At 38.8% G+C, this 12,160-nt stretch overlaps 1 protein-coding gene across 4 annotated transcripts in view; it reads left to right on the top strand.

Annotated features, from left to right (window-relative positions):
* Positions 1-6,263, top strand: part of PPP1R21 (protein phosphatase 1 regulatory subunit 21) — a 33,419-nt gene extending 27,156 nt beyond the window's left edge. For all 4 annotated transcript variants that reach the window (XM_063328104.1, XM_063328103.1, XM_063328105.1 and 1 more), the window contains 3 exons: positions 819-917; positions 3,132-3,260; positions 5,082-6,263. In XM_063328104.1, coding sequence (XP_063184174.1) covers positions 819-917; positions 3,132-3,260; positions 5,082-5,111 — 258 coding nt within the window. In that variant the 3' untranslated portion in view covers positions 5,112-6,263. The remainder of the gene's footprint in view (positions 1-818; positions 918-3,131; positions 3,261-5,081) is intronic.
* The last annotated feature ends 5,897 nt before the right edge of the window (positions 6,264-12,160 follow it).

Genomic DNA, 12,160 nt, shown 5'->3' with positions numbered 1-12,160 from the left:
TAAAAACCTGTTCCTGGAATATGTTTTTTTTTGTCTGTGGTGTAGTATGCATAAAAATGGATACTGTAGAAAGATATTTTTTTTAAATACTTTGGTAGCCTTGTCTTGGGGGTATGAAGACGTACAGTGTTTATGGCGTATAGGTTTGTTCACATAAGCTGAAGCAGCTGGCTTTAGTTACCAAGCTAATTTTGACTTCATCTTGAAGTGATGCTGATGTCATTCAAAAATACTTGAGTGTAACATGAAGTGATGAAAACAGCTCTCCTCTGAGAAATTGGTTCTTAGGCATAAGTTATACAATGAATCGTTTTGTTAATTCTTGAAGTATCTGACTTCCTGTTTTCATTTCAAATCATGAGGTAATTTTTCTTGAAAGTAGTGGCCATTTTGATTTGTGGAACTAAATGATATGGAGTATACCAGAGCTCCAGGCTGACAGTGCAAATCTTCTTAAATATTTTTTTAATAGTAGATGACATAGTATGGAGGAAACATCTTTGATATTAGAGCAACGTATGAAGTGAGTTGTCTGTATTGCTTTTTCCTTATGAGATATTTCCTAGTAATTATGTGAAAAATATGATATTTAGAGGATTGGTAATATGGTAATTCTGTAAAATTAAGGAAAATGTAACGTTAACTACTTCATTACATTTGCGTTTAAAAATGTGTACAAGTTCTGACTAAGTTTTTTGAAATCTAAGGATTACATAAAGATGGAAATATCTAAAGCAATTGGTTAAAGATGGTGCAAGGCAATACTCTTGAACTAACTTTCCTCCCTTCTACCCTTCTTATCCTCTTCTGATTGACAGTGTCGAGCACTTGCCAAAAGACTGTCTCTAGCAGAGAAGTCCAAGGAATCGCTTACAGAAGAGTTGAAACTAGCCAGTCAAAACATCAGTAGGTTACAGGCAAGTAAAATGTTATATAATGTAATAAATGCATTTTGTAATTGTGCGTAAGGGGAAGCTGGAGGAGAAAAATTATGACCCTTGACTATGGTCATGTCTTTATTAGGTCCTTAGTTATGTGATGTAAAAACTCTAATGGTATGTTGAGAGGAGACTTAAAAAACACACTTCAAATCCCACATATAAAGTTGAACGTGCTTGCAAGGAAAAGGTTATAGTAGCCAAGCCTGTGTGTTAGCACACGTGATATAAAGGCTTTTTATGAAAATGCTTTTTTTAATGTCAAAAGGTGTTGCTGTATGACTGACTGCAGTGGCTTGTTTCCCTCTGCAAGGAGCGGATTAGTTTGTGTACAGCCAGCACTTGCATCTACTCCTCAGAGTTAGATGTGATACTGACGAGGCTGACTACACATCAGTCCATTTAACTTGGAAACAAGACTAGAAAAGTGATGAAAGTGCAGTTTCCTAGATGATACACCGCATTCTTAATCCTTTCTAGCACCTGGGACTGAAAGTCTTAGAAATGCCAGGTTGTCTTTTTGAGATGGACAGCTTAATATTAAGCAAAAATAGCTTCAGGGTAATCCTTAAGAAGCCGTTGTAAACAATAGATAATAAACTCTTATACCAGACATCCTGTGAATGTCCTGTCCCTTTGTCCTTCCCCTCCACGCAGTTCAGAAAGGAGCCAATAGTAAAATAAAGTATGTATAAATATTCAGTGTTTAAATGCCTTTGTGTTCTCTTCATGTTTAGTTCATATCTTTATTGCTCACCTGTCTGAGATGGTGAGTACCTAAAATGCTTCATACAGGCAGTGAATATAATGATAAACACTTAAAAGAATTGTTCATGAACACAAAGTACTCTTTAGTTTCTCTAAAAAATTCCACAGTCAATATCCAACTCAACACGAGATGTTAATTTTCAATTACATATTAAACTTCCTAAGAAAAGATAGCAGGCGCACCATTTGTATGTTTAGTAGCCTGCATAATATTGAATCGTAGAACTATTTAGGTTGGAAGGGTCCTCCGAAGGTAATCTGGTCCCCCTACTTGGTCAGAGCAGAGAGAGTTCAGATCAAGCTGTTGAATCGGGAGTTTCCCGTATGGCCTCGCTGGCCTTCTGCCACAGTTGCTCAATTTCCTAAGGACTGGACTGTTCTTTGCTCTGTCCCTGATCATTTAGCTTTCCTGGGCCCCTTTAACTTCCAGGGCAGTTTTACCTGGGATCTTGCCAAGCAGACCTTGAGAAAGCCAAAATCTGCTCCTCTTAAATCTTGGGTTGCTGTAATTCTACTATTCATCTTGCTTGCTTCCCTCAGGATCTTAAATTCCACTAACTCAAGGTTGCTGCAGCCAAGGCTACCATTGGCTTTCACATCCCTGACCAGCTTTTCCTTATTTGTGAGTAACAGGTCCAGCAGAGAGCCTCTCTTAGGCCTATTGATCACTAGTATCAAGAAGTTCTTTACCACACTCAAGGGAACTCTTGAATTGCTTGTGTCCCACCTTGTTGCCCTTCCAGGAGATGTCAGGATGGTTAAAATCCCTCATGAGGATCAGGGTCTGGACTTGTGAGATTTCTACCTGCTTGTAGCAAATGCCCTCCATATCATCCTTGTTCTCCCCTGATCCCTACATTTGAGATCTTAATTGTCTTCAGACCACTCCTTCACATAAAGCATGACTTCCACCCTTCCTATCCCGTCCTTCCTAAAGTGTCTGTATCCCTTCATGGCCGTGTTCTAGTCGTGCACGCTGTCCCACTGTGTCTATCTAATGCCAGGGGGATCATAGCTCTGCGACTGCATGTGGATTGCTGATTCCTTCAGCTTTGTATGCCACATATATTCATGTACAGGCGGTGCTCTAACCCTATAAACTTCACTTGTTTCTTGGCTGGAAGCAATGTTGGAAAACTTAGCTGTTAGTCTTTTTATTTAAGCCATAAAAAATGGGGGGGAAAAATTATAAAGGAAACAGCAAAAATAAGGGGAACATACTATGCATGAGACTTCAGGTAAAAGAAAAATAGCTATTGAGTTTCTTGCAGCAAGTGATTTTTTTTTTTTTCTAAATGGCTTAGCTTAATTGCACACACTTAGCAAAACCGTAGAGCTTACTAAGTGGAGATAGAAGTTGGCTGCTTTGTGTCAGTTGTTGCTAATACTGAGCAAAGGCTTCTGGTTACTTTTTGTTTCCCTTAGGACGAATTGATGACAACAAAGAGAAGTTACGAGGATCAGTTAAGTATGATGAGTGACCATCTCTGCAGTATGAATGAAACCTTAACTAAACAAAGGGAAGAAATTGATACACTGAAGATGACCAGTAAGGTAAGTTGACGTTAGGCACTGGCTGCGGTTTGGAGGTCTGTGGGTCGCATTATTACTGCAGTATTACCCTTTAACAAACCAATTCACAAGCTATAGTTCTTGGCCAATTGGAAAGAAAGCTATAAACCTGGTCCCACATATTTAAGTGAAGAAAAAATTCTTGCAAAACATATATTTGGGAAAGAAACACCACTTTATGTCACTGCTTTAAAGTTGGCTTTCAAAGTGTATCCTCTGATGGATGATCAGCACCTTTTTTTGTGTGAAAGGTTTTCTGGTGAAAATAGAACTATTTGCAAATCTATCTAGTGTTACCAGGTGTTTATGATTAACTTAGTGGTAGGAGTGTCCTTCCTGCACTCCTCTCTTGGTTGCAGCATAGTCTGTTCTTGGCGGCTATTCTTTTTCTGTTTTATTTCTATATTCTAGCTTTTTGGTCTCTCATATGTAGGCATGAAAACTTTGCCACTTGAATTCTTCTGTGAATTTAAAATGCACGCTTAATTTTTTTTTTCCAATCAAGGATTCTATCCATTTACCAGAAGCAAGTTTCTGAGTTATCTTCATGTTAATGATGAAAAATACAGAAGTCTGCTGTTGGAGCAGTCAGTGCTTAAACCATGGTATATCTTATTCTGATGGTTCTAGGGAGAAACAGAACTCGTGAAGGCCTTTACCCTTCACTAGTCTGGCTGGGAAACTAATAAGCTAGCATTGTTCTCCTTAATTGTGGAATGCATGGAAGCAGATTTCACTGAAAGGTTAAAAAAAAAAAATCTATGTTTTGATTAAAGGTCCCATGACAGCAACTTTTATTTTTTAGAGTAGACTCTTCCTCTCGTGTACAGAACTGTTTTTCTTCAGATGTCTAAGTGTTTTGACTGGCCACTGCAATCTTTAAAACTACTTTTTGGAGTATAAGCTCTTGTGTCTTTAGAGGAAAGCTCTTGGCTGCATACTGACCATAACACTTCATGTTTTTATAAAATGTTTTCTGGAATTTTTCACTTGTCATACTTCTAAGATTTGAAGTGGCCCTCTGTCTGTAAGGAGGTAGTTCAGACTCTCACAACAGTAGACACGGATTTTCAAATGCTATCAAACATAGATAGTGATTCGGTTAAAATCAAAATGATGCAGTTAAAGCCACTATCACTTGGAGCGAGTTGTTGGTTAGGTTAAAACCAAATGTTATCTTAAGGTAATAGGAAGACAGGGAATTGCTGGCAAGTAACTATTGCACAAAAGTTTATTTTAAGCTACACCGTTTGCTTTGTGGAGCTGTTGTAAGTCAAACGTGAGTTGGTTAGCTGTAGAACAAATTCTCTTCTAAACTAGGAATATTCTGTATAGACCAAGTTATAGTTAAATTTATTTTTGGAACAAAATGATAAGGTGGGGAATCAATTTTAATTTGATGCAATTATCCTATAAGGTTTATATTTGGAGTATCACTTAAGGGTGAATTATGATTTGACTTGCCTTCACTGCCCTCACAATATTAGTGGTGTTAATACAACTGAGTGTCTTGGGACGTAACTCAAATGTCTCTTTTTCCGCAGGTTTTAATTGAGGTAAGGTACTGTTGTGCTTATTTGAAATACCTGGTACTTAACCACTGCTATGGCTGGAAAGACAGAGGGATTTTCAGAGCAACCAGTTACAAGCTTCCATTATTAAAAGCCTATGGACTGTTTATTTTCGGTTTGACTGTTCTTTGTTTGCTGTAGGCATATATTATCAGACATCAGGTTTTATATGTTGTCTGTATAGATTTTCTTATCTAAACTATATGTTCTGTTCACTTGTGTCTTGTTGCAGGGAAATTCTAAAAAGAACAAAAATCGATAGCTTGCGTCTGATCAACTGTCTTTGGAAGCTGCTGCTGCCCAGGATGCAGTTAGTGAATGTTCATCCCTGTTTGTTACAGGAAGCAGAGGTGGCATTGGGTCTAGTAAAAACTGATTTGGTGCTGTAAATGGCTTTAAAATATTTAGAACTTGTGACAGATAGAACTTAATGTTGGCTCTAAACCAGGAAATACACACTGTGGATAATTTATATAGTAATTACCTTCAGTTTTTACTGTGCACTTTTTAAAACTAGGTTTTAATTTCATGTAATAACTTCATATTTTGTATATTTTCAAATATGATTATGCATTAACAAATTTGGATCAGTGTGGTAGTTGTCTATTTTTGAGTTATGTTAAATTGTCAACATATGTACATTCCTTGTTAATAACAGTTTAAAATTAATTTTGAGACTTTTGGCCATGCAAGATGTGCAGTTACTGTGAATATCCTATTCCTGTTCTCAGCCCTTTTGAATTAATTGGAATTGTAGCTTTAAATGATTTCTATAAATTCACACAAGTAAATGGGATCACTTTTATTTTTGACTGTGATAGTGGTAACTTTTGCTGCTTGTATTTGGCACTTTTGGATTTTGAAGTAAAGAGCACAAATAGCTGAATTGGAATACTTCTATGAAATTGCTTTAAGCGTTTTGTTTACACATATGTATATATATTGGTTGAAATAGCTCTTCAAAGCTAGAGGAAATTGTGATCGTAATTTGCCCCAAAAGAGTAAAGCAATATATGTGTGTAGAATAGATCAGCTTCCTGTGCTCTCTTACAGTAAAGAAGAATATGAAATACGTAGAAGATTTAAACACCGAATTTGCAAAAAGTCTTCATGGAATTAAGTCCTGATGGATTCACTGGGGGGATGCACGTGACTTTTCTTGTGTTTTGGGAAGTTTGTGAACTTTAGGCCTCTCCTAAGATTATTTTTTTTTTAAGTGAAGTCTAACACCCTAAGAGTTCACAGCATTGATTTTTTTTTTATTTTTTTAAGCAGATGCTGTGCTGCTCCACGCTTTACACTGATCTTCGGTTCCATAATTTGCATTATGGCATTTATTTGTTCCATAAGGGTTTACTCTGATAACAGCTGTGTTGATATGCATTATTAGTATGTAATAAAATCAACTACACAAAATGAGCTTGACTTTTTTGTTGATTCTGATTATACCCCGGTTGCATGATGTGGTATTGTGGTGAGATACTAACAGCTACTCCTGGTAAGGTGAGCTTAAGTAATAAAACCTGTCTAGTTACTCTTAGTAGTGCTACTCTTTGTTTGAGCCAGGCTGCATTTCTGTTCCTAATGCTGCGGTGTGCAAAGTACACCGAGTCCACGTTAGCTTTTCTCACCTTCTTGTCTGCTGAAAAGCAAACAAGCATCGTATCTGTGCTGATCCCAACTGGGGAACTGTTCTGGTACAATTTTTTCCTTATAAAGACCAAATGGATGCAGTCATGAAACTAGAGAGGAGATGGGGAGAGCCTGCGTGGTTTCTTACTAGCATCGTGTTGAATTTAAAAAATACATGGTGGTGCTAATAAGGGTTAGGAAGTGTTTACTTTCTCTCTAACCATTTTATTGAAGCAGATACAGCTTCAACTGTTTCAACTAGGGTTGGAGGCCAATTGCTTTCTTCCAATTCTTCTGAAGCTGCCTCATCTGGGGACTTTCATCTTGCAGTGAAGGTACTAATTTATCTTATTTTAATTCCGTGGATCAAACTGAACTTCTTACTGATGCTACTTCTCATAGGTGGCTGCATTAAGAAAAAGGTTTTGCATATGCCATTTTTGAAAAGCCTAAGTAAAAACATGGTTTGAAGATTGAGCATTCAAAAATGTGCATAGAAAAAGTTAAATGTGTCTGTTATCTCAAACGGTTTTTACAAGAGTATACCCCCAACATCAAAACTGGAATTAATATAGAATGTGTAGGCATTTAGGTACAATTCCAATGTATGTTAGTTTATCAGCATTTTTTTCCTTGCAGTGTTTCTTTGGAAACATATTTGGGTGTCCCTCTTGCCAATCATCAGCAGTAAATATGCTCAGGAAGAGACAGTTTGACCACTCAAGCTGTCTTCAGTTTTTCAAGGAAATGTTTCCAAGGAAGTTACAGACAACTGTAAACTATCAATACACAAAAATAGAATCTTGGGGGGGGGGGGAAATAGTTTAAAATGGTATTTTGGATACTCTTGTAGTAACACTGTGAAGAGGCATTAGTATATCACATTTAACTTAGGCCTTTCCACTTGTTCCAGTTTCCAATGCCACTAACTAGCTTGTGCTTATCCCCAAACTAGGTGGTTCTGAATCAGTTTCTGAATATCTCAAACTTTCTTAAATATCTAAATTGTTACTGAATAATGCTATGCTATTAAAAAGCTGAAAGTTGTCTTCAACATTGAAGTGAGGAATTCATTTTTGAGACAAAGTTTTCCAGAACTATGAATTTGAACTACTTTGTCTATACAAAATGGTCTGTGCAGATTATTATGGAACGCATAAAATTTAGGCAAAGAAATTGTACTAATATTGCAATTAATGTTCAAAAACTTACAGTGTGAATACTTGACTTCCTAGTTGATTAATGAGGAAACTAATGGCAAACTGATGTAAACTAGGAAAATCTTTAGAACAATATAATATAAAATCAGGGTTAAAGAAAAATTCTGATGCTAATTAATTTTTTTAACGGACAGTTCACCATAACCCAAGTTTTTAAAGCATTTTTACCATGCTTAATTCATTTCTCCATAATGTTGGGCACCTCATGAGGAATCTCTCATACTCATGGCTAAGTGACCAATTCCGATAACAGCACTATTTCCTATTAATGGTTTTAATAACAGGATCTTCAAAAATTCTTTCTGAACTTTGCTTTAAACCTATACTAATGCTCTCAAAGATTTTAAAATGTTTAGCTATCCTACATTTCTGAAAATACATCCCCAGTAATTACTCTGTGTGTTCAAAATAAATACTTGCTATAACCGAGAATGAATTTGACTTCAAGACTGCCCTTTTAACAACTACTTCATGAGTTTTGGAAGTACCCAAGCAGCAGCACATACACTGGCTATTTTAAAAGGCCTTAAGCTCTTACAGGTCAGAGGTTTCCCTGCCTGGAAGATAAACTTCTAGACTAAGATTCTTAGGCTGACATTGTCATAAGCCGCACAAGGGTGTTATCTCATTGCTGTTTAAATACCGATGTGATTATTTTAAATTGTTACATACACAACTATACATCTGTGATTTAAATACTGATCAACCTAAGCGTTGATTTAAAAATGGCGGTGTTTGCAATGTCTTTTGCCAATTCCTTCAGATTAAGTCTTAACCAGCTCAACACTTCAATGGTAGTGGTGCCTGGATCTTCACACTGGATGTGATCTAGCAGTGCTCCAAGCAGCAGCGGTGTCAAGACTGAAATTCTTTGCCTTCCCATCTTTGTTGAAATGCGTTGCCTATTTATACAGGGTATTTTCCCTTTTTACCAAGCCAGCTGCATTTCTAATTTGTATTTGTAATCCCACTGCTCTTCCTACTCCACCTTCCCTCACTGACAGATGAGTTGAATTTTTTGGCGGGGAAAAGTCTTTGGCCCAGTGTGTTTCCTTGATGCTGCCTCTGGGCACGGCAGGGTCTCGTCACTTTCAATAGCGCTCACAGTGACTCCAAAGAACAGATTTGCTTAGACATTGAAGGCATCAGTTGGAAGCAGGAAAGGAAATAAGCTTTTTATCCACACATCACCTATCATGAGACTAGAGAAGTTATTTACTGGCTTGGTTGAACAACGTGGGTACTTTTTTTCTTTTTTTATATACAAATCCAACAATATATTAAACCTTGGAGAACCGTCTGGCCCTGTAAACTGGGCAAACTTGTTCTTTAATGCAGTTTGTATGTAAGGTAATTTGAGAGCATGATCTTAGCAACAGCAGGGCCATAATAAAAATAAAGCATAGTGCAGTAAAAAACTGTAATTGCTACCAGAGGTCTGATTGCTTCCTCCCACGAAGGCTAGATGCCGCTGTATTAAGAATGCTTGTTCTGTCTTATTCTGCATTTTCTGCTCCTGTTACTACTTGCAGTATTGCTCAGCAGGGAATCAAAACCACGTTTGTTTAGAAGGGGCCGTGTTTGCCCTCATTCCTGAATATTTCTTTTAATCACAGAATTAAAAACTTGCTTTAACTATACTTTTGTCTGCAGAACTGCTGGCTTGGTTACAGCTGGGGACAGAGGGAGGCTTTTGGGGACCTTTGTAAACAAGGCCTGACCGGGACTATGAAAGCCAGGGCATGGAAATTTGCCTGGGGGCAGTTCTCATTGTCTGCCTCTGCTGTGCGTGTAGGCAGCTTTAGACATGTCAACGCTAATTTAGAACCACTCTGGCTTCTTACAGAAGCTTCCAGTGCAAATTCTTGCATCGCTGCAATACCGAGGTTACATAGTTGAGCCGCAAAACAAGAAGCGTATGGTTCTTGTTGGCCTTGATTTGCGTGGCGAGCTAGCAGGCTAACAGCCCTGTCAGGATTTTAGGTTTTTAAACTTTATATGTGTAATTGTAGAGATAACAGCAGAGGTCAGACTTTATCTGCACTCATTTAACTCATAATTCACCGTATAAGTCCAAAACTTCATAATAAACTGATGAAGTCTTACCCAAGGAAGTGGCCTTTGAAATCTAGGCCTGGTGTCAAAATCGTATTTATGGTCTTTCATAAACCACACAGCTTGGTTCTGACAAGAGTTAAAACCACACGATTAAAGAGTCCAGGTAATTTCCAGTCACTTTAAGCATTGTGGATTCTTTCATGAATTGCCTTGGAAGCTAGTCTGTGGTGGAACGTAGCTGCCTGCAAACTTTCTCCGTGTAAAGCTCCTTGCTTCTGAAATGGGTATGGAGGACCTTAAGTCTCCATACACACCGCTTTCTGCTACAAAAAGTGTCTTCATCCTTGTCTGCCCTCCCACTAAAGCTTCAAGTTTCCGTCCTCTCTGACTTCGAAGGCTTCGATTTGTGCTTAAATAGTAATTTAGACCACTTTTTATTCAAGAAAAAAATATTTTAATGATGTCATTAGCTTGAAAAGGTCTGAACTGAGAACTCCCGTGCAGCTTCATTAACTGCAGCCTTTGGCGTAAGGAACAGCTGTAGCACTGGAACTGGTGCTGCACCCTTTGTGTGCCTTCTACTTAATCGACTTTCAAATTGCACGTAGCATATGCGATGTTGGACACAGCAAATACTCACCTTTGGAGGGGGGAAATCAATTTTTCCAAAAGTTTCTTTTGACCTTTGGGAAGTCAGGTTTATTTTCAGCCCAAGCCAGCAGCCGAGGACAAGTTTCTTTTAGGTTATCGATCTAGCCCAGGAGCTCAAGAACATTTGAAACCAACCAGCACCCAACCTCTCACAAAAAGAATGTGAGTATGCTAAATTTCTATAACCGATTTATATGTAGTTAATATATGGCACTTAAGCAGTGAATATCCTAAACTTGTGAGGATTTTTTAATAGCAATAGTACTACATGAAAAATGAATTTATTGTATGAGAGGGAGAGAAGAATTTGACTCTTAGTTTTGCATTTTGATGTGAATTCTCATTTTAGATGGACTTTTGCAGGCATTTTTTTGCTAAAGTAGAAGGCAAAATAGTAGAGCAAAGAGTTCAAATGAATTTAGAAAGGAGTGCTCCTCTGTCTCCAATTAAGACTATTTGGTTCTCATGAGATATGAACTGACGGGTGTCACTTTTGACAAAGTAGTTATAAACAATAACCATTTTATAAAAAGGGTAGTATAGTGCAAGTCATGTTAAGATCAACATAAATATAGTCAGCAATGTAACGGAGCCTGCCTCGACTCATTTTCCAGAAAAGCCTGTCTCCTTTGGCGTGACTTTCTGACAACTTAAGAACTTGTAAAACAGTCTCACCAGCTTCTCGCCCCATGGAAAATCAGCCTTGGCTCAACCGCTGTCACGGGGTGGTGCCTTGTAGCCTCACCAGAGGCTGCCAACCTCCTTCCTCCAAGCCTGATCCCCAGGAGGTCCTCATTGCTGTAAATAGCGGTAGGTCACCTCTGAATCTCCCCCTCTTTCAGTAGATTGCCCTTCCTCAACCCTCTTTGACTGCAATTCATATTCTCTTACTCTTCAGTAAGAGATTTTTCTGGCTGGTCCTCTACCCAGAAACTTCTTTCCCAAGGGTTGAATAATCTTCGTTAAAACATGGGTACTTTTTTTTTTTTTTTCTTTGAGGTGTCCCTTTCCTGGGGCATGAACACTTGCACACCAAGAAATCCTTGGCCCTTTTCTTGACAGTGTTTGCCTTTTTGGAGACAGGGAGGTTGACACTGTAGAGAAGGAAATGGTTCTTCTTACACAACTTTGAAAATCACCCTGGCTTAAGAACTTCTAAGAAACCAGCAAGTTTATGTATTTAAGCTAAATGGCTGTGGAGCTCTACCCAGCCTTTCCAGACAGCACAGTGCTACCAGAGAGACATCTAGGAAGGGCGCGGACTGAAGAGAGTGATCCTGGATTCCTTGTCCTCATTAGAGGCGTGAGGCTCCTCCGGAGGAACCTCTCTTGGAGAAGACAATTAGGAAGGAATGAATCGAAGCTCTTCCCAGGGAGGGCTGTCCTTTGAGCTTTGTGGCCGTGAAAGACGTCTGTCCCTGCTCTTCCCTCTCTTAATTTTCGGTCCTGTTGGCTGGTTGAAGGATGAGTTCTGCCCTTCCCTGACTTGAGGAAAGGTCTATCGATACGCAACGGACAGTGACGGCCAAATACACGCGCAGCGTCGCCTCGACTGTGTTCATGAGTAAGAACTTTCCTCTGCTGCCGTGGCGCCCATTAACCTTTTCTTTCCTCTTCCCTGCCTTCTGCGTTTCCACAGGCTTCACAGCTGCTCGGGTAACTTCCTTACTCCCCAGTTACATGGAAATCAAATTAAAATTCCCGGGCGGGGGGGCGGGGGCGGGGCGGGGCCTCGGGGTGGGGCTAAACC

Source organism: Chroicocephalus ridibundus, chromosome 3 (genome assembly GCF_963924245.1).
Source record: "Chroicocephalus ridibundus chromosome 3, bChrRid1.1, whole genome shotgun sequence".
NCBI classification, from domain to species: Eukaryota; Metazoa; Chordata; class Aves; order Charadriiformes; family Laridae; genus Chroicocephalus; species Chroicocephalus ridibundus.
The sequence above is the reverse complement of the archived record's forward strand: the minus strand, read 5'-3'. Positions and strand labels throughout refer to the sequence as shown.